This window comes from Hemitrygon akajei, chromosome 18 (assembly GCF_048418815.1).
Source record: "Hemitrygon akajei chromosome 18, sHemAka1.3, whole genome shotgun sequence".
Lineage (NCBI taxonomy): Eukaryota > Metazoa > Chordata > Chondrichthyes > Myliobatiformes > Dasyatidae > Hemitrygon > Hemitrygon akajei.
In genome coordinates, this window is record NC_133141.1 from 43,295,332 (window position 1) to 43,317,406 (window position 22,075).

Below are 22,075 nucleotides of genomic sequence, written 5' to 3' on the forward strand. Positions count from 1 at the left end.
ACATTCATTTGCACTAAGTGACCTTTGTCAACAATGATTTGTAACAAAGGTATAAGGTCTGGAAGGATATGAAATGGAAATTCACGCAGGAGCACTGTGTGAGAACATTTTTTATTCTGTGTTTAGTCATGCTGTGTGTAATCTGGGGATGAAAACTTTTCCATTCATAGCATTGACATCTCCAACCTGGATATCCATCTGTTAAGATAGCCTGGAAAAGTTGAACACTAGAATACAAACTGCACTAAGGAAAATAACAGATAGTTTAAACCAAACTCAGGGAAACCCACAGGAGGTGGTGCAGAGTTGGTTTGGTAACCAGCCTAATTTTACTCTCCTTTAAAATCTGTGTTCCACCTAGGCATCCTGCCAAGCTAGCAAATTAAAGTTGCCTCAGAGTCTCTTATAAGCACAGATTTTATAATATTTTCCATGAAATTTTCTTGTAAAGGTCCAGTTTGGGTACTGACTTATTGTTCTGTACTTATGGTGTCCCTTAAGAGTTTGGAGAGGAGTTACTGTCTTTCTGCACTTTAGTAAAGCTTGCACAGAGTTGCTGCAGTTTAAAAGTTTGACAAGATTTCACCTGGAAGATGTAAGTCTGGAATTACACTAAATATGCCAACCATCAAACAGCTGAAATATTAATCAAAAATAACAATGTTTATAAGTATTAGTAAAATACGTCTGCATAGGAACGATATTATTAATAAGATAAATGCAATTCTAACTTTAGTATGACATATGCATATTAAATACCTCCCATCTCTTTCATGCTTGATGTTTACTGTCTTGAAGTGAAAAGAATTTGCATTTTAAGTAATACTTTATAAAATATTACGTAAATGGAAAGAGAAGGATCGGGGACAAAAAGTACTGCTGTACTTTTCCCTCCTTCTTCCTAGTTTGAAAGAGCCTTTCACATTCTTCAAGGTGATGAATGTCAGTGTTGAGGGATTAATTATTTTTCCAATTGCGTCGACAGTGTGTGTGTGCCAGAAGCACTTAGATTTGGTGCAGATTAGCTGTGGGATAAAGCTTCCAGTGATGTCCCAAAATTGAATCCTAACCCAAATGAATGCATCATTTACATCTTGTATGTGACTGTTTTGCATGAAATTTATGCTTTAGAGCACAAGTTCTGGCGTAGTTTTTAAAGAGCCAGGTTATATGCAATGGAAATTTTTTTTAGAAAACTGTAAATGCTGGTTACTAGCTATTTAGTTATATTGATAGTCAGGTTCACCAGTGATGGGGAGATTTGTGTGCACTTATGTGCAGAACGGCACCTGCATGCATTTCCTGCCACCGAAAAAAGATCCTGTGTAAAGTAAAACTTGATTGCTGGTGAACCTTTGAGTTAAATGGAATTTACTGTCATATGCACAAGTTCATATGTGTACGGGTGCAATGCAAAACTTACTTGCAGCAGTATCACAATTACATAGCATCATGTAAGCAGCATTCACAAGACAAACCTAAGTTATACACAACATTTGCAGGAAAGAATACAATCAGAACCAAAAGAATTCCCTTTTAGTGTAAAATGATAATAGTGTTGCTGAGCTGTAATGATTGGGGCTTGCTTGTTGGTTCAGGAACTGAATGATTCAGGGGTTCCCAATCTTGTTTATGCTATAGACCAATACCATTAAGCAAGGGGTTCGTGAACTCCAGGTTGGAAACCCCTGAAGGTTGAAGGGAAGTAGCTGTTCCTTTATCTAATGGTCTGCTACATAAAGCTTCTGTACTTCTTGCAAAAAGATGGGATGGAACAATGGTAGGGGTCTTTCATTTTCAAAATGTGGCCTGTTACAGGGCTGATTTGCAACTGAATTATTGTTAATATCCATGCAGCAGAGTGGGATCTCTCATAAGGCCAAAAACCCACTCTGCTGTATTCTTAATATAGTTAGTACAACAGCCATTTCATGTCAAAACAAGAAGTGCAGAGCCAGCTTCCTATCCTCAATGTAAAATTTGGGATCTGGATTGCAAGGAAGAAGCCTAACACCAGACCTGAATGTAGGCCAGCTTTCACAGCCCAGAACTTGAACATTTGAGTATTAACATCATCCCTCTGAGTCAGACATAATTTGAAAGAGATAACTTGTAGAACAATGAGGAGAGGAGAACCTTCCAGGAATATTTGAAGTTCTGATAGTTGTGATATCTTTGTGAATCCAGCTCCAGGAAGTACATGGGGAACATCCCAACACCTATTTCGGAAAAGTCCTCCCCAACTGCTTTCCCTCAATAGTTGATTATTTGCCCTCCTGGTTCAGCATATATGAACCATATCAGATTTTTTGGAAGAATGTGGCAAGTACGCATGTGGCCAATTGATAGTGGAGTGAATCAATTGGGCCTTGTACGTGCGGAAGGCCCTCTCATTTTGCGTGAGCTTTTGAGTGCACACGTTTTCATCTTGGCAGGCCCAGCTTGTCACTCCTGCACTGTAGCCAGCCCAGCGTATACAATGGCTAATGTGACTTAGTAAAAATGTTTAGTCCTACAACTCCATTGTCATTTTTGCTCCGTGCATAAATAATGGTATATTCGGTACATATACGGCACAGTAGATGTGATCTTTATTCCAAATCGACCTGAAGAGAAATGTAGGCAGAGACTGTGGAGCATCCTCTCAGTTTGGGCTGGTGTAGGAATTCATCTCCATCCTGTTGCCTGCTACTTGGTTTTAATCAAGAAATCCACAGCCGGCCTGATCTCTGTGCAAACTGGTGTCATGCATCATTGCCCTAGTTCTCTTCTCACTACTACTCACTATGGTGCTGCAAGATATTTCCTGCTTGAGCAGATTTATTCTACATCACCCCCATTCCAGAACTACTGACACTCAAATTCATGCGTCAAGCTGCAGCAAACAGACAATACTTCTACGAGGGGTGATTGATAAGTTTGTGGCCTAAGGTAGAAGGAATCAATTTTAGAAAACCTAGCACATTTATTTTTCAACATAGTCCCCTCCTACATGTATACACTTAGTCCACAGGTCATGGAGCATACAGGTCCCTTCTTTGTAGAAGTGATCCACAGCAGGGGTGATTGATAAGTTCATAGCCTAAGGTAGAAGGAAATGAGTTAATGTGGCTACCGTTACATGCATGTGCAGTTCAACTCTTTGAGTGAAAATGTGGCTTCAATGGGTAGGCCATGTCATTTGCATGCACCCAGCATCATTCTCCTGAAACAAACACCGTGTTCAGAGTTGCATCATGATTAGAGATTGTAAGGGGACAAAGAAAGCAATTCATGGATGTTCTCAACACCACCTTTGGAAATGTATACTCGGGAAAATCCCTGACCTATCCTATTCAAAATGGAGAAGGAACACATTGTGAGCTTGGTACCGAGGGGTTGTTGAACATTATGGTCCACTAGTAAAGAAGAACTTGGAGTGTGGTAAAGCCAGTCAGAGTTGTGATATTAATTGGTATATGGTTCTTGAGTTTAACAGATACAGAGCTCTCTAGTCCCATTGACTTTGAATGATGTCATTGTGATTTGAAGTACCAATGGCACATTTGTGGTCCTCTGTGATTCTAATTAATCAAACAAATTTCATTTGGTTATAAGGATAAAGAAAACATTGTCAGTGCTCATATCCCAAGATGTTTACCTTTTATAATAATTCTCATAAATCATAGACACAGATTTTGTGGTCGGCAGTGTAGCATCAGTGCTGACCTTGGAGAGCTGTGCAAAAAGTTTTCCATGCAGTGAGCATCCTCTTTCACAGTGCCTGCCCCTGTTAGGCATCAGTTCAGTGGGATTTAATGGAGCCAGAGCTTAGGGCGCTATAAAGCTGCTTCTATATTAAAGAATTCTGACAGATGGCAAACTAGGAAAAGAAATACAGAATTAGTTTTAAAATATTTTACAGAGCACCAAAGAAAGATTTAGAATATATACCCCATTTGAGGAAGCTGAAGTGAAATTATCATGAAATAATGTAAGAAATAGTTGATATATTAAAATCAAAGTATTTTAAGGTATGCATAAAATTAGTCTTTTGGGACCAGTTTTGAAATTCTCTTAGCAGAAGTTATGGCTTCATATGCTTTTCTTTAAACCTACCCAACCCAATGCAACAAACATACTCCATTTGTATCAGTGGATCAAGTTTTTTTGGCTAGAAATTGGGTTTCACAAAATGTGGGGCAATGTGAAGGCTAATCAAGGAGCCAATGATCATAGTGTGCAGCTCAGAACTGAAATGCAGACATACTGGCTTGGGTGAAGAGAGCAGCATTGATTCATTTCTCATAATGCTGGCTATTGAAAACTTTTGCTGTGTACGATCGAATTGACAATATAAACTTTCTAGTTGCCAAATCATTTCTAAACCCTGTGCAATGTGCATCTCTCAGAGGGCATCGGTTCTCTTTCTGGCATTTCATTTATTTAATTTATTCATTTATTTATCACATGAGCATCAAAACATTAATAACCAGCACAACCTATGGATGTGCTCGAGGCAGTCTGCAAGAGTCACTGCACATTACGGTACCAACATAGCTTATAATGTGGCAGTGGAGAAAGTAATTACTGCATGCCTGATGGCACCATTGGATGCATGACCATTGCTGGGAAGATATGATTTGCCTTGAGGTGAATCGTGCCTGAAAATTTTAGGGGCAATTTCCCATTAAATACCATTTTACCTGACAGAGATCACTACGGTGATCTATCCCAGCTGGATACAACTACTTCCCTATATTATTTGAGCTTTTTAAAGAAAAGTATGCAAGTGGGTCCAACAACGAGGATGATGTCTTGTCAAAAAGAGGGCACCTTTGACAATGCTGTGCCCTGTTGTCAAAGTTGGAGAACATACTAATATAAGCAAAAGTTCAGAAGTGAGACTTGAAAATGTAGGTGGAGGGTGAGAGACAGAAGAATAAGGGAAACTCCCACAATGATCCTACCAATACTCCTATTCAATCCATAACCAACACATGACAATCTTAGTCCACCTGGGAAAGATGCAGCCCAGTGATATGTGGAAATTTTTCCTTTTCAGTCCTGATGTAGGGTCTTGGCCCGAAACATCGTCTGTTAACTCTTTACCATCTATGCTGCCTGGCCTGCTGAGTTCTTCCAGCGTTCTGTGTGTGTTGCTTTGGATTTCCAGCTTCTGCAGATTTTCTCCTGTTTGTGGAAACCCATCCTCTGTCACATGCACTTGGGTACAGTATCATAGCAACTGTATTCTGTGCTTCCCTTCTGAAATGTAATTTCTTTTGAGGTATAGAGAATCAACTTCAGAAGCAGAGGGCAATATGAAGCAATGACTATATTGTGCATTTACTAGTACTGAGCAAGGAAGGATGTTTCACCCTTTTTGTAGTGAGGTATCATGGGCATGTTTTCATTGTGAATTTTCTATTGTGTTGGAAGTTGTGTATAAAACAATTGCACACATGAGGTACAAAAAATTGAATACATCACTATAACCCCTTCATGTAAGAGCGTGATTTATAACCATTGAAAGAAAGACTTGATTTTCTTATGCCTTTCACAATCTCAGAGTAATCTAAGCAACTTGTAGACAATGAAGTCCTCTGTAGACAATGAAATCTCTGTTAAAATGCAGAGAATTTGTAATCCGTAGAGAGAGAGAGAGGAGAGAGAATGTGTGTGTGTGTGTTTTGTTGATAGTTTAGAATCAGCAGCCAAGGAACAGACAGAAATAGGAGAGGTGCTTCTATAACTTATTTGTGACGCAAGCTGTGTGTGATTTATTTTCTCGTAATAATCCAAGAACATAAAATTTTAATTACTAAGACAGTCACTCCAATTCATCATTTACAGATGTAGTCAAATGTAGGGCTTTCAACATGCCAGAAGTCATCTAGAATAATGATAATATTGCTTCATATAAAGTTACAGAGATCATGGAATCAAAGAATCTCACGTGTATGCAGAGAAGGAGGCCATCATGTCCCTGAGGCAAATGAAGAACATCAATCTCCTGGAGGAACTCAGCAGTTCATGCAGCATCTGTGGGAGGAAAGGAGTTGGTAGTGTTTCAGGTTGAAATTCTGCATCAAGAGGCATCAACAATTCCTTTCTTCCCAAAAATGTTGCTCGTCCACTGACTTCCTCCAACGCATTGTTTGTGACTCCAGATACCAGGATCAGCAATCGGTTTTGTCTGCTTTGGACAAATAAAGAACTATTTTGACTACTCCCACTCCTCATCCAGTTACTATGTAAATACATTTAGAGTTTCTGCCTCAGGCTGTAAAATCTAGATTCCCACTGCTCTTTGAACAATTCTTCCTCTAATCCAGTTACTTAGAACTATGGCGCCTTGTTCTTGACCAAACTGACAAGGGAAATAGGTCCTTCCTGTTCACTGATGATTTTATAAAACTGATTTGATTTCCCCTCTGCTTCCTTTGTTCCAAAGGGTGTAACTTTATCTGTTTTCTTAACTAGCTTTCTATAATCCTGGCATTGTCCACATCCTTTCTACTGCTAACATATCTTGTCATCCTCAAACTGTGACCTATCTGCTGTCTTATACTGTTTCAGAATGACTTCCCAGTTCTATATTTTGCTCTGGCCAATAATGACAAATATCCTGTGTGTCCTCTTATTAAGCCCTTTATTGGTCCGATCTGTCTTGTTACTTTCCAGGTATCTGTGGACATGTGGCCAAAGGACTACTGCTCCTCCACAGGGAAATAGGAACAGGATTAGGCAACCTGGCCCCACAATTCAATATGATCATGGCTAATCCACCCCGGCCTTCAAATCTAACCACCTACTTTTTCATTTCGTATCCTTTGGCTTCCTCACATGCTTCAATTCACATTTTGAAAGCAATGATTCGTCTGAATTAATAGTAGTTTGAACTAATATCAAGATAAGAAAATCTCATTTCAATTTATAATATATTGCATTGTGTGAAATCAATGCAGGACACTTCTCACTGAAATTAGCTGGACAAATTGATGACAATTTGGGTGAAATAATTGCAACCAAACCAAAAGATCGTAAGCTCACACTGACATTAGTAGGGAACTTGGGCTGTGATTAGCATCTGGACCCCCAGTTGTTTTTAGGTCAACACTTCATCCAGTTTTAGGATGCAGTCCAGTAAGTTATTTAACAGTGCGAAGCTTCACATTTCTATTCAAGCATGGTGAAAGGCAAATCCTTGAAACTAATGAGGACATGAATTCATGGTTTGGCTTCGTGAACGAAGAATTAGGAAGGGGGCTGCCCACGTCTGCCGCAGGCTTGCAGGTGGCTGACGAGGCCAATACGGGACAGGCAGACCCGGCCGCAGTGGCTGCAAGGGGAGGATGGTCATAGACGTGGGCGTGTCCTTCGGCCTGCGCAATGGTTTTTTTAGGTGGAGTGCAGTGTGCGCGGCACTGGCCCCACCCTTTACACCTGGAGTTCATCTGCCATAGCCTAGCAAGCTGGGACGGTGACAGCGAGGTCTTCGAGTCGTAGGAGTTACATCGGTGTGCCCACCAATCCATCTGCCTATGCATTTAGATATTGCTGTTTTTCTATACACCTCACTTTTCAGAAATTATAACCACACAATATTAATTATAGTTACTAAGAAAAATTTGGTTTGCGTTTTTTTTAAAAAACGAGAAGGTGTTGCTACAGACACAGTAGTGTAGGAGAGCAGTGGCCTCCTGCCTAGAAAGCTAGACAGTGACCACACAGCGATCACTACACCGGGAAAGGAGAGGTGATGTATTGCACATGCACCTTCCTTGGGTGAGTGGGACGTCAGACCTCACCCACCCCCAGGTCATGAATTAGTTGAATGATAATTAACTCAATTTAACAAGTCATGAAAAACGTTAGTATTTTAACCATCTAGCAAGTCACAGATTAACTTCTGAGCTTGTATTACTCTGTCCCATAGCTACATTTGTCAATGGAATGTGTTTTATTAAAGTTTTAACTACTTTCATAGTTTTGCTTAAAGACACTTGCCCTTTGGCTCAGTAAGGTCATGCCATGCATACTTTATCGATAATGTTGCAAACAGTGTTTGAGCTTTCTGAGAGAACTTGTTTCCCCATCGTGCAGTTTTTAACTTGCACTGCAATAGTTAAATGTAAAAGAAAAGTTTTATGTGATTTTTGAACTGTTTTAATACAATTACATATGGTATTGCTTCCCTGGTTTGAATAGATCTGAGAGACTCAAACAGAGCAAACATGCAGTAAGGTTATAGTGCTGCCAGGTTTCGTCATTGAGTAGGCCACTGGGATTCTGAAGGTATCTGGCACATTTACAAATCTGAGGAGTCATTTTGTACAGTTAAGCCAGCCTCTCTGGCATGTTTTGTTGCTTGCTGGAGCCTACACAATTTTTCCACAGAAGTATTACTGACCAATGCCCTGGCAGGTGGGAAGGAGGCTAAGGACAGAAGTTTCAGTAGACAACTGAGCCCCTGCTTGAGGAAGCAGTGACATCAGGGAATCTTTGTTAAGATGCTAGGATATGTGCACGAGTCCACAACGAACCTTCGGTACGGTTGGTGGCACTTTAGCCTCTGAATGAGAAGATTCTGGTTTTAGTGATCCTCCCAAACATGAAGCACAGAGATCTTGGTTGAGGTTGAGGTTGTGGCTGAGATTCCAGAACTGAATGAGGGTTGCACTGTTGCAATCGCTATCCATAAGATCTTAAAACGTAGGAGCAGAATTTGGCTATTTGGCCCATTGAGTCTGTTCCACCACTGCATCATGGCTGATTTAATATCCCTCTCAACCCCATTCTCCTGGCTTCTTCCCATAACTTTTAATGCCCTAACTAATCAAGAACCTATCAACCTCTTGCTAAAGAAATTCTTTCTTGTTTCTGTTCTAAATCTCTTCTCCCTCCTGCCGTCTGGGAAAAGGCTCCGAAGCATTCGGGCTCTCACGACCAGACTATGTAATAGTTTCTTCCCCCAAGCTATCAGACTCCTCAATACCCAAAGCCTGGACTGACACCTTGCCCTACTGTCCTGTTTATTATTTATTGTAATGCCTGCACTGTTTTTGTGCACTTTATGCAGTCCAGTGTAGGTCTGTAGTCTAGTGTAGCTTTCTCTGTGTTGTTTTTTTTATTACGTAGTTCAGTCTAGTTTTTTGTACTATGTCATGTAACACCATGGTCCTGAAAAACATTGTCTCATTTTTACTATGTACTGTACCAGCAGTTATGGTCGAAATGACAATAAAAGTTGACTTGACTTGACTTGACTTGAAATGGACATCCCTCAATTCTGATACTGTGCCCTCCGGTCCTAGACTTGCCCACTATAGGAAACTTCCTCTTCACATCCACTTATATCTAGGCCTTTCAATATTCAATAAGTTACAATGAGATTCTCCCCTTCCCCAGCTCCCATTCTTCTAAACTCCAACAAATGCAGGCCCAGAGCAATCAAACACAACTCATATGCTAACCCTTTCGTTCCTGGGATTATTCTTATGAACCACCTCTGGACTGTCACCAATGTCAACCAATCTTTTCTTAGATAAGGGGCCCAGTACTGCTCACAATACTCCAAGTACAGTCTGACCAATGCCTTATAAAGGCTTAACATTACATCCTTGCTCTTATACTTCTGATGAGAGATTAAAATGAGGAACTTTGGGTGGATCATATGGTACAATTTAGTAAACAAAAAGGCTTCTTATCTCCTGTGGCTTCTGTGGAGAGTGCCAAAAATATTCTGTACTCAGTAATACATTGCTGTTTTTGAGGACTTGCAAACTGGCTACCAATTTTCCTAGATTGCACCAGTGACTACACTTGAAAAATAAACTTGGCAGTAAAGCAATTTAGTACATTGTGAATTCTTTCCTTTTCTAACTAGTTACTATGCCTACTGTTACACCATTTCTGCATTTCTGAATCATTCACTTTCTGGTGTTCCCCTCCATCGTACGGTTTGAACAGAGTCTGATTTTATACTCTCCAACTCTTTCACGCCTCATTATATTTCTTTCTGGACATTTCTACAGGACCATGATTTCTAGTCATACAGAACGAAGAGCCCCACTTGTTCACACTCAGTAAAATGAGCACCCCTCACCACACATGAACACCTGATGATGTCATAAGCTGCTCATTTGAAAGAGTCTGGGGTGTTTTAGGGAGCAGCATTTCTACAGTCAGGGCAGCTAGCAGACTTGAGTATAATTTATTTAAACTTTTTTTTTGAACTTTCTATGTTAACTCAGTTACTAAAACCTGACAAACTCCCTTTAATTTTTGATCAGCTCCCTCTCCAAAACCCACCAAGGGTTTATACACCTGGGGCACAGAAATGACCAATTATTGCCTACTTTAGGTTTATTCTAGCATGTGATTAATACACCCAGAACCAGTGAAGGAAGGTGTTCATCGTCTGTATAATGCAATCACACAAGTCCTCCTGTTCCTCAGATTACTTCAAGCTCCAGCACCCACATTATGACCTTCAACCTATTGCAGAAAATGTGATGTCTGTGCCACACTGAATTCCTCCTTGTCACAGACATGTTCACTGCAGAGGTGCTGTGAGGTGCTAGTCCCAGTCTGAACATTGACTTGACCCAGGAAGCGGGACCAGAGCAGAACAGAAAGTGGTGCAGTCAATGCACTAACACAGAAGTAAACCTATCTGAGGAGAGGGGTCATTTAATTAAATCAGTCTGTAGTTAAGAAGTTAATGGTGAAATTACAGATTGGTTTTAAAAAATGGCCTCACCAGTATCTTATCCAAAAAAAAGATTGATTTCCTTCCTGGTGTGAATGTGACTTCAGGCCCACCAATGTGGTCAACTCTTAACCTCCCTCAAAAACAATCACTGCTGGGAAGTCTTGCGCAACACACACAAAATGCTGGAGGAACCTGGCAATGGAGGAAAATAATCGGCATTTTAGGCTGAGGTCCATCATCAAGGACACTGGGGAAGTGTAATGCCAGCGTCATCCACATCCCAAGCACCGACATACTTTCAAAGATAGATACTGTCTAGATAATGAGTGGACTGACTAGCAAATTAGAATTGCTGCCAAGGAACTTGTCACCGCATCTCTGTGTTCAAACAAACTAAGGATTTAATACTGGAGTGCTTTACTTTCCACATACCTTGCTGGACTCCAGTGGCATGCTGGAATTCAGTCAGTGGCTTGTTTTCAGGTAGTCAGCTTTTCACTGCATTGTATTTATTGCAATCTGTAGAAGGTTTATAGAATGAATTTACAGTATATTCTGACTAGAATTCACGTCTCAGGGCACTTGAATATCAAGAATGCCTCTGCATCTTTAGTTTTAGCCCCATGAGTGAAAGACTTGATATGCATATTGAATTGAGCCAGCAATCTGTTTAATTCAGATACACTCCCCTCCACCCACCCATCCCCCAGTACTAATGTTCCAGGATTAACCAGTGAGAGAATTAAATGCCATTTCTCTCTGTGGAGCCAGCTTCAGAAGAGTATTTGCAGAATGGAGGAAGGCAGAACTAACCAGAGAGAAAACTCTCGACAAGATCAGTACAATTCCACTGTGTGACAGGAAATGCTGAAAGTCAAACCAGCTGTTTTTCCCTTTATATTATTTCCACATGTCTCTATTTTTAATAAATAATTTTTGTTATGTGTGGTGTGTCAGAGTTCACAAGTTTGACCCTACAGTGGAAACAAAAAGCACAAGGCATGTTTAAACTACCTTCCTCACTTGAGAACACAGAACATTAAGAGATATAAAGGCCATAAAATTAGTGACGATTTCTCTATAGAAAGATAGAGGTAGGCAAATCTTTTTCTGCTCTGTCACAAGCATATTAAGAATTGTACAGGACCACTAGATAATACTGCAGAGCAATTCAAACTGATTTTACGTCACAGATGAATAGCCGTTGTAGGACTGTCTGGAATTGAACAACATAATTGATGTTAAAATAGGTAATGTAACAGTGAATGCATTAAGCAGCTCAATGTATGGATACTGTGCATTCAAGATTTAAAAAGATCGGATTTGTATTAAACGGGGTGAACCACAGTATGGTAGTTAGCATAACTCTTTGCAGTGCAGTGATCATAAAGTTGGGGTTCAACTCTCACCACTGACTGTAAGGAATTTGTACGTTTTCCCCATGGCCATGTGAGTTTCCTCAGGGTGATCCGGTTTCCTCCCACATTCCAAAGATTAGTGACTTGGGGGTAGTAAGTTGTGAGTACGCTCTGTTGGCGCTGGAAGCATGGCAGCACGCAGACTGCCCCCGGTACATTGTTGGACTGTGTTGGTCATGAATGCAAAATGTCGCATTTCACTGCACATTTTGATGCACATGTGAAAAATAAAGCTGATCTAATCTTACCTAAAATTAGCCAATATCTTCAGTGTTCATTCAGGATGTGGATAGTTCCTTTGACTTGAAATCCAGTTCACATGGTTCCTTGTTTCAAAAACAGAGTGTGGTCACAATAGTAATTCAGACTGATTTCCATTGTTGGGAGAATAGTTGAAGTGATTGTTAGGGATGTTTTTATTGTCACTGAGAAAAGGAAGAAAACATTAGAAACACTTATGAGGATTTGGAATAGGAATTGGTTTATTATTGTCACATGTACAGTGAAAAACTTGTCTAGCATGCTGTTCATACAGATCAAATCATTACACAGTACATTGAGGCAGGATAAAATGTAACAGCTACAGAGAAAGTGCCATGAGGCTAGAGAATAATGTGCAAAATTACAATGAGGTAGAATGTGAGATCAACAATCCACCTTATTATACTCCAGAACCATTCGGCAGGGTAGAAGTTCTCCTTGAGCCCAGTGGTGTGTATCTTTCAGACTTCCGTATCTTCTGCCTGATGGGAGGGGAGGAGAGAGAATGTCCGGGATGAGTGGGGGTCTCTGATTATGCTGCTTTCTTCACTGAGACAGCAAGAAGTATAGACAGAGTCCACAGAGTGGAGGCTGGTTCCCTTGATGTGCTGAGCTGTGTCCACAACTGCAGTTTCTTGCAGTCATGTGCAAAGCATTTCTCATACCAAGCCGTAAGATGCATCTGAGTAGGATGCTTCCTGTGAGATGGCACCGAGGTGTGACGACTCGTTGCAAACTGCTCTCTGCAGTTCCACTCATTACTCCTATTATAATTATTCTACTCTTTTAAATATAAATTCCATGTCTCTAAGAGAAAAAGTGGGTCAGGTCCAACAAATTTGATACTGCAACAGTGGTGAATAACAGAAATCCAATGTGTACCCACCAAATTCTCACTGCAGTATTTCACTGGAAACATTAATTCCAATAAACTAGTGGTCAAAGTGACAATCTTTTCATTTATTGTGGAGGTTAGACTTGCATTATTATCCTTTTCTCATTCACATGTTCATTTGACTTTAGACTCGGAAGTTATCAAAGGCAGAGAGGCAGAGGTTCAGTGAGGAGGTGGAGATGCTGAAGGGATTGCAACATCCCAACATTGTGCGTTTCTACGATTCCTTCAAGTCTTCTGTGAAAGGCCACAAATGTATTGTGCTGGTGACTGAGCTCATGACATCAGGGACACTCAAAACGTAAGTCGCTCCCAATCACACTTCAGAGCATGAAAATCAGAAGAGCTGCAGATGCTGAAAGTCCAAAATAAAGGCAGAAAATGCTGGAAACACTCAGCAGCCCAGGCAGAGGGAAATAGGGCCAATGTTTCTGGCATTTTCTGTTTGCAATTCAGAGTTCTCTGAGAGGTTTTACTTCCAAGGTAGTGTGATAGCTCGGATCACAAACAGGAAGGAATACATGCACTAGAGACAGGAAGATTCATGCAGCAAAGGTGTATGCCCTCCAAAGATGAGGCCAAAGTTACATAATTTGTTTCCTTCTTTAGAGTCACACTTCCACTTTCTACTGTTATCCCCATTCATCTTATGGGTTCTTTAACAGATTGTGGATTCAACCAAAGTGACATTATAGGCAAACATGGTTTTGTGCAAGTTGCAAATAAATTTGCAGATAAACCTTATCCCAAATTATAGGAGCTTCCAGGCTGATTTTGGTGCACCAGCTAGGTGATTTTCACAACTTGCCACAAGAAATGAGTCTCTCTCCTCCATCATTGTGCCACACCATAAAGCAAACCTTACCATTTTGTATCCAGAAGTACAGTAGTGGCATAAGAAATAAGAGCAGGATTGGGTAACACTCCCCACACCCCCATCCATCCTGTCAAACCCTACTCCAAAGTCTACTCAGCATCTGAAGATCCTGTCCAGCAACTCTGCCTCCCTCCCAGACCCATCTCTCCTCTCTGTCCTGCAGATCTATTCTCCTCAAAATAAATTAATAGGGAATAAAATTTAGGATCCCATTTCACTGTAGTTCAAAGATAAGTTTAATTGTCATGAATACAGCCAAACGGAACAGCATTACTCTGGGGCCAAGGTGCAACACACAGTACCAACAGTCACACACAGCACAAATAAGATAGAAGTAAACATATAAAATGTCAGTAAAATGCAGTAACCCAAAAATTATAGTCCTATATATTCTGGTTGCTTTATATTATCACATAAAAAACCATTTCAGTTATAACTAAAACACAGAGCCAAATTCCTGACAAATATTTTCATCACAAATGGAAGAAAAATAACAACCAGAGAACTCTTTATTGTCTTTATTTTTTGATCTTTATGAAGCATTATTTTCCGACACCTGGTAAACTTGTGTGACTGTTCTACGTGATGAAAGACTTTATTTGCTGTGTAATGTGTATACTGAGCAAGCTGATAATGTTAACAATATGAAGGTTAGCTGGAATAATTTTCTTTCCATTTCAGGTACCTAAAGCGTTTCAAAGCAATGAAAAATAAGGTTCTGCAGAGGTGGAGCAGACAGATCCTGAAGGGTCTTCAGTTTCTTCATACACGATCACCTCCCATTATCCACCGGGATCTGAAATGCGATAACATCTTCATCACAGGACAAACAGGCTCGGTAAAAATTGGTGACCTTGGTCTTGCAACACTGAAAAGTGCCTCATTTGCAAAAAGTGTAATAGGTAAACACGTTAAGATCTTGTATATCTTTATTTATCAGATTAACATGGCATCATGGTCGAAGTGAGTTGAAGTGGTGAAACATTATCCACATATTAGACTGTATCATGCCATGTCTCAGTGGGATATATGATAAAATTTTAATTTAAAATCATTTATAAAGACATATCAGGTATATTTTGTGACTTGGGCAAAGTCCACAATATTTGGTAGGTGTCCTCCAAGTATCTGTTGTACTAGTACACAGTGGACAGTGCAAGACAGTGCTGCTGGTTCTTGGATCACTGGAAGTCTATCTCACAGTTACTTAAGGCTGAGTCACCAAACAGTCTTCCACACCCTATGGTGATTATAAGCCTGTCTCAATTAGACCCTCCTTAAGTAACATATTGACCTTTAACCTCTTAAACTCACTGCTGATGGAATGTTTCAGAAGAAAAGTTAAAGCCATATTTACATAGTATTAGTAGTAATGATATGCTTGGTACAGTGAATGTCCTGTACTGCATAATTACACATGTTACGAATAAAACATATGAATAAAGTATATATTTTTTAAAATACCCACGATGATGATTTTCCCACAGGCCCTTCCACTTCTTCCAAGTCATTACCCTGGTTCATACCGAGGATCATTCATCTGCCATTGGGATGAACACCACCTAGCTCTGCCTGATTTGAGGCTATCCCTCTTCTGCCAGTTAAGGGGAGGCTCATTATACAAATTATATCAGTGATGTAGAGGTTAACTATTCCTAACAATTGCCATACTGTTTCAAGACAACCAAAATTGGAACAGCTGTGGGAAAAAAAAGTACAAATAAACATAGCAACAATCAGATAATAACCTTAAAATCCACTTCCTCAAACACGTGCATCCAGCAACATCGCTGCGCCATAGTTAATGGGTCGAAAGATGAATTTAGCATTGCAACCACGATAAAATTTCACTTCTGTCTAAGTAGCTACAGTGTTTCATTTAGGTGCCAGCCTGTGATCTACACTCATCTAGCACTGAACTAGAAAAAAATCCTCTTTGCACAAAATTGGCATGAATCCAGAGTGAACGGATATGTGCACCCATTTTTAAATAAATCACACCCAATTTATGTTTAAGTAGCATGGACTACCTACACAAAATATTTTGTGTCAATAGTAAAGTTACACAGAATATCATGCTGCAGGGGCAGAAGACAATGAGCTCATACTTTGCACCTGGTCTTTTCCATAGTCTAAAAGTGAATTAAGCCACTTAAAATTAACACATAATCTTATATTTCATTGGTCAAAGGCTAGGACGGATTTGATGTGAAGACAAAACAGCATTCAAATGCAGGTAGTCTGTACTCAAGCCAAATATTCAAGGTTATTTAATGCAACACTCAGACGAGGCCAACAAATGTGTACAGTAGCATACTAGTTTAATCTGTTTCAAAGGAGAGGGCAAACATTGTCTCTTTGACAAAGTATTTATAGAACTAACAGCAGCAATGTCCAGTGATGTACAGCAAAGACACATTCATTAGCCCAGTAGATTGACTGAGAACAGCAAATGCAAGACACCAAAAGTGAAAGCATTTGACTGAAAACAAAAGAGAAAACAAAAGACTTATCATTAAAATAAGTCAGTGACAGCATCCACTAAACAGAAAGAATGAATTAACAAATCAAACTAGAAATGAGAAATAATAGACAAAGAGCAGGAGTAAAAGACAAGCTAGTACAAATACATTCCCTTCTTTCACCTTAATTCAGAATTTATAACATTAACATACACTCAGTGGCCACTTTATTAGGTGCCTCCTGAACTAATAAAGTGACCACTGAGCGTATGTTAATGATCTTCTGCTGCTGTAGCCCATCCACTTCAAGGTTTGACATGTTGTGCATTCAGAGATGCTTTTCTGCACACCACTAGTTTAACACGTGGTTATCTGAGTTACTGTCACCTTCCTGTCAGCTTGAACCAGTCTGGCCATTCTCCTGTGCCCTCTCTCAGTAGCAAGGCATTTTCACCCACTGAACTGCCGCTCACTGCATGTTTTGTTTTTGTTTTCCACAACGTTGTCTATAAACTCCAGAGACTGTTGTGCATGAAAATCCCAGGAGATCAGCAGTTTCTGAGATACTCAAACCACCCCATCTGGTACCAGCAATCATTCCACAATCAAAGTCACTTAGAACACATTTCTTCCCCATTCTGATATTTGGTATGAACAACGACTGAACCACGTGACCATGTCTGTATGCTCTTGTGCATTGAGTTGCTACCACACAATTGTCTGATTAGATTTAGCATTAACGAGCAGGTGGCCTCTGAGTGTATTTATTGATACAAGTGAGCATTTCTCTAATGAAAATTAACAGCCAGTTTTGGCACAAGAGTTGCTGATCATCAATTCATTGTGATTGTGTTTAATTAAAATCCTTCACGTGAAGTATGACAGCATTTAATAGCTTAACACTACCTTCCTTGTTTTAGGTACTCCAGAATTTATGGCCCCTGAGATGTACGAGGAAAAATATGATGAAGCAGTTGATGTTTATGCATTTGGCATGTGCTTATTAGAAATGGCCACCTCAGAATACCCATACTCAGAGTGCCATAATGCAGCCCAGATATATCGCAAAGTAACAAGTGTAAGTAGAAACTTACTTTAGTTTCCTATTTTGATAACTGAAGAACTAATTTGTTAGTCAAAGTTGCCATTTACACGCTCTAGGATTTCCAGCTCTGCAAACTCGCCCAGCTACACCTCTAGCTTCACTCATCTGCTGTCGAAACCCACATCAAGGCCTTTGTTATCTTGTGTTGATTGCTCCGATGCATTCTTGATTGAAGTCCTTCATGTCACACACAACAATTTTAAGGTCACTCAGACCCTGCTGGCTTTCCCCACTACACTGCAGGCTCCACAGAGGGCGGCACAGTAATGTAGCAGTTAGCGTAATGCTTTACAGCCATCAGCTGTAAGATCCAGGTTCAAGATCGGATTGAATTCCTGCCACTGCTTCTAAGGAGTTTCACATTCTCCTTGTGACCACCATATTCCAAAAATGTACGGGTCAGGGTTCATAAATTGTGGGCATGTTATGTTGGCATCGGTAGTATGGCAACACTTGCAGGCTGCTCCCAGCACATCTCAGACTGTGTTGATCAATGATGTAAACGATGCATTTCACTGTGTGTTTCAACGTACACGTGACAAATAAAGTTAAACTTATCTTAAAAACACAAAATGCTGGCAGAACTCAGCAGGCCAGACAGCATCTATGGGAGGAGGTAGTGATGACGTTTCGGGCCGAAACCCTTCATCGGGTTGTAGGTGGGAAGAGACTGAACCAAGGGGAATAAATTGGAGTTGAGATTTGTGGACAGTGGGGCAGAAGCAGAGAGAGACAATAGGCATACCTGGACAATCCGGTTTGTGGATCTTGGGTAGGAGGTATAGAAGCAAGCAGTGAGGGGTAAGGGAACTATGAGTTAGGTGGCAGTGGATGGGAGTTCTCCAGAGTTGATGAGGTATATGTTATATGCTATGAGGTATATAGTAATATGTTATACCTCCACTGTACTGCTGCGACAAAATCCCAAATTTCACAGCTTCTGTCAGTGACAATAAATCTGATTCTGAAGTATTAATAATATTACATCCCCAAGACACATATGCAACATGGATCACTCTCAGAGTACTGCATGGAGATATGATAAATTACCCAAGTCTTCAGATGAAAGTCGACATCTCAGTTGATATGAAGGTCTTCAATTCAGTTGGTGTAAGCTTTCCAGAAGTAATTCCAATAGAAACAAAGACTGTAACAAGGTTACTGTATAAGCCCACACAATATTAAGAATACATTGTACGACTGAGAACATCTTGTTGTCTCATTGGCGTCCAGCCTTGGCAGGAACCTGTTGATGGTATGCATTGCTCCATTTGGAGTCAGTCAAACACAACTCAAGCAAAGCAAAGACAATCAAGGACTATGCAAGTTTATGATTTTGAACAGGTTGCTAATTGAGCACCATGAAACTGTGATTCCTGTTGACTCAACAGTAAAACTGGCAGGCACAACAGTATTCCACCACTGAGATATTATCCAGCATGAATCCTGGTTAAGATCGTATAGCTATGAGGGGTGATTGATAAGTTTGTGGCCTAAGGTAGAAGGAGTCAATTTTAGAAAACCTAGCACAGTTATTTTTCAACATAGTCCCCTCCTACATTTACACACATAGTCCAGCGGTCGTGGAGCATGCAGATCTTGGACCTCCAGAAAGTGTCCACAGCAGGGGTGATTGATAAGTTTGTGGCCTAAGGTAGAAGGAGATGAGTTATACAGCTCTCGTTACCTGCACATGCAGTTCAACTCTTTGAGTGATAAGGCAGAAAGTTTGAAGTTAATAGCTCATCTCCTTCTACCTTAGGCCACAAACTTATCAATCAGTCCTCATAAATTTGTAAGAGGCTCTGTATTATGATTTTAAACTCTTACCTCCAAGAGCGTGAATTGAAATAGTGGTGTTATGGTGCTTAGGGTATGAAAGAGTGTGCTGCTGTCCTTTGATATTACTCATCTGTTGGAAGCCTCAACCCAGTCAGAATAGCTGTTTAAACAAGAATGTCCTGGGACTAATAACAGAGTCAGATCACAAATATACTGTCATATAGTATGGGCCATGAGGCCATAAGACATGGGAGTAGAATTAGGCCATTCGGCCCATCGAGCCTGCTCTGCCATTCAATCATGGTTGATTTATTTTTTCTCTCATCCCCATTCTCCTACCTTTTTCCTGTAACCTTTGTCACAATTACTAATCAAGAACTTACCAACCTCTATTTCAAAAATACCAATGACTCGGCCTTCACAGCCATTTTTGGCAGTGAATTCCATAGTTTCACCAACCTCTAGCTAATGAAATTTCTCCTCATCTCTGTTCTAATCTATTTCGAGGCTCTGCCATCTAGTCCTAGATTCTCCCACTATTGAAAACATTCTCTTCATGAACACTCAATAAGTTCAAAAGTTCATTTTAATATCAGAGAATGTATACAGTATACAACCTGAAATTCTTAATCTTCACAGACATATGCAATACAAGAACCCCATAGAATGAATGATAGAAACATTGAAACCCTCTATCGAAGCACCCTATCTAAACCTTTCAATATTAAATAGGTTTTAATAAGATGCCCCCCATTCTTCTAAACTCCAGTGAATACAGGCCCAGAGCTATCAAATGCTCCTCATACGTTAACTCTTTCAATCCTAAGATCATTCTCGTAAGCCTCCTTTTGACCCTCTTCAACGCCAGCACATCCTTTCTTAGATATGGGGCTTAAAACTGCTAAGATTCTCCAAGTGTGGTCTGACTGATGCTTTATAAAGCCTTAGCATCAGTCCAAATAAAGAGATAAATATTGGAGCTGAGACTGCCTTTGGCATCAAGGTAGCATTGGACTGCGTCCAGTGTCAAGGAGTGCTGGGAACGTCTAGGTGTATGCCTTTAGGCCAATACAACATTCCAGCCTTGACTTGTCTTCAGACTTTGGAACCCAATTAGGAGAAACTGATTTGGATCCATCCCTCCCCCATTCTCTAGTCCACTCCTTACCTGGGTTACCCATGGGCAGAATTATAAACCAAGGCTTTGACCAGGAAACCAGATTCATTGCTCTTGGAAACATGAAGCCTGAGGCCAAATTTTGAGTCAGTTTCCATCCTCTGGTTTTAATTTGTTCTCAATAGGATTTTTTTTCCTTTCAATGTGGGACCAATTTTCTAATTGATCCTTCACCACCATAGATTGTCCCATCCTCACCTACACCCTGTCACTGAACTCCCCTAGAATCACCAACCCAGTAATGATCAAGAGTTTGTTCAAAGCAGAATGTTAGAACATGTAATGAGTTTTCAAGGGAAACAAGGGCACCTTTACAAAATAAAATTGTTAATTTCCCTGGGTGGAAGTAAGACTGAACAATCAGTTATGTTTCATTGCCCACTGAAAGTCGAAAACATTTTCAGACTGCCTCACTGCATTGTGCAAGAGTGAAAATGTTAGCATAATGGAAACATGCCCATGGCTAAAACTTTAATGCCTTAAAGCCGAATGTTTCTCTATTATTTGTGCATTTAAACATTCTATAAACCAAAGCAAATTGCTCTCTTTGAAGTTTTTAGGAACAGGAAAGGCGTTTGTTTAACAGAGTTTGGATAATTGTTGGGACTGTGATTGAAAGAACAGGCTGGATGAACTTAACCTGGGGCCAGAGCAGCAGATGATACATCTTGTGGAAAGTTAAGGAGGCTGTCAGTAAAATGATGTCATAAATGGTTTCCAGGGTAATAGGAAAAGGGCAGCACCGTGGTGAAACTAAGCGTGCAGCATGATCCTGACTTTGAGTGCAATCGGTGTTTTATGTTCTTTAACTACATGAGTTTCTTCTTCATGCTCCTTTTCTTCATCCTGAAGATATGGGTTAGTGGGTTAATAGGCTACTGTAAATTGCTCCTGCTTTAGCCAGGAGCAATTTACTGCGGGGTGGGGGAGGGTGGTGATGAGAGAGCATAGGTTAGAGGGTAGTTAGTGGGGGGAAGTGATCATTGAGAGCTGGTATTGCTCAATGGGCCATAAGGCCTCCAATGTCAAAGGAAAATAGAATAAAGCATAGTTATGATAAAAGTGATATAGGTCGTATACTAGTTCTTTGCTCAAACTTTTAGTTATTTGCTGTAGTCTGGAATTCCTATCTTAGTTTAGAAGGTCTAAGGCTTTTAAAAAGCAAATATGGTGGATTCATTAGTTCATTGTCTTCATATCAAATTTCAAGGATTCACACAGTAAGTACTTAGCGAGAATCATGGAATTGGCCTCACATTAAGAAGACGCTGTCCTGCATGAAAGAATCACCAGATTTACTGGAAGAAGGAGATCTAGTATATATTGTCCAGTGATACTTTCAATAAGCTTTGGAAATGCCTGCCACAGAAGATTTTTCTACAAGATTGACGCCTCAGGT

General features: G+C 40.2%; 1 protein-coding gene across 4 annotated transcripts in view; it reads left to right on the plus strand.

Moving 5' to 3' along the window:
- The window catches only part of wnk4a (WNK lysine deficient protein kinase 4a), a 93,006-nt gene that overhangs the window by 14,898 nt on the left and 56,033 nt on the right, over positions 1-22,075 (plus strand). For all 4 annotated transcript variants that reach the window (XR_012102055.1, XM_073071518.1, XM_073071516.1 and 1 more), the window contains exons 2-4: positions 13,402-13,574; positions 14,832-15,052; positions 17,533-17,690. Coding sequence is in view for 3 of the 4 variants with exons in the window: in XM_073071518.1 (XP_072927619.1) it covers positions 13,402-13,574; positions 14,832-15,052; positions 17,533-17,690 (552 nt within the window). In the remaining variant the exon portion in view is untranslated. The remainder of the gene's footprint in view (positions 1-13,401; positions 13,575-14,831; positions 15,053-17,532; positions 17,691-22,075) is intronic.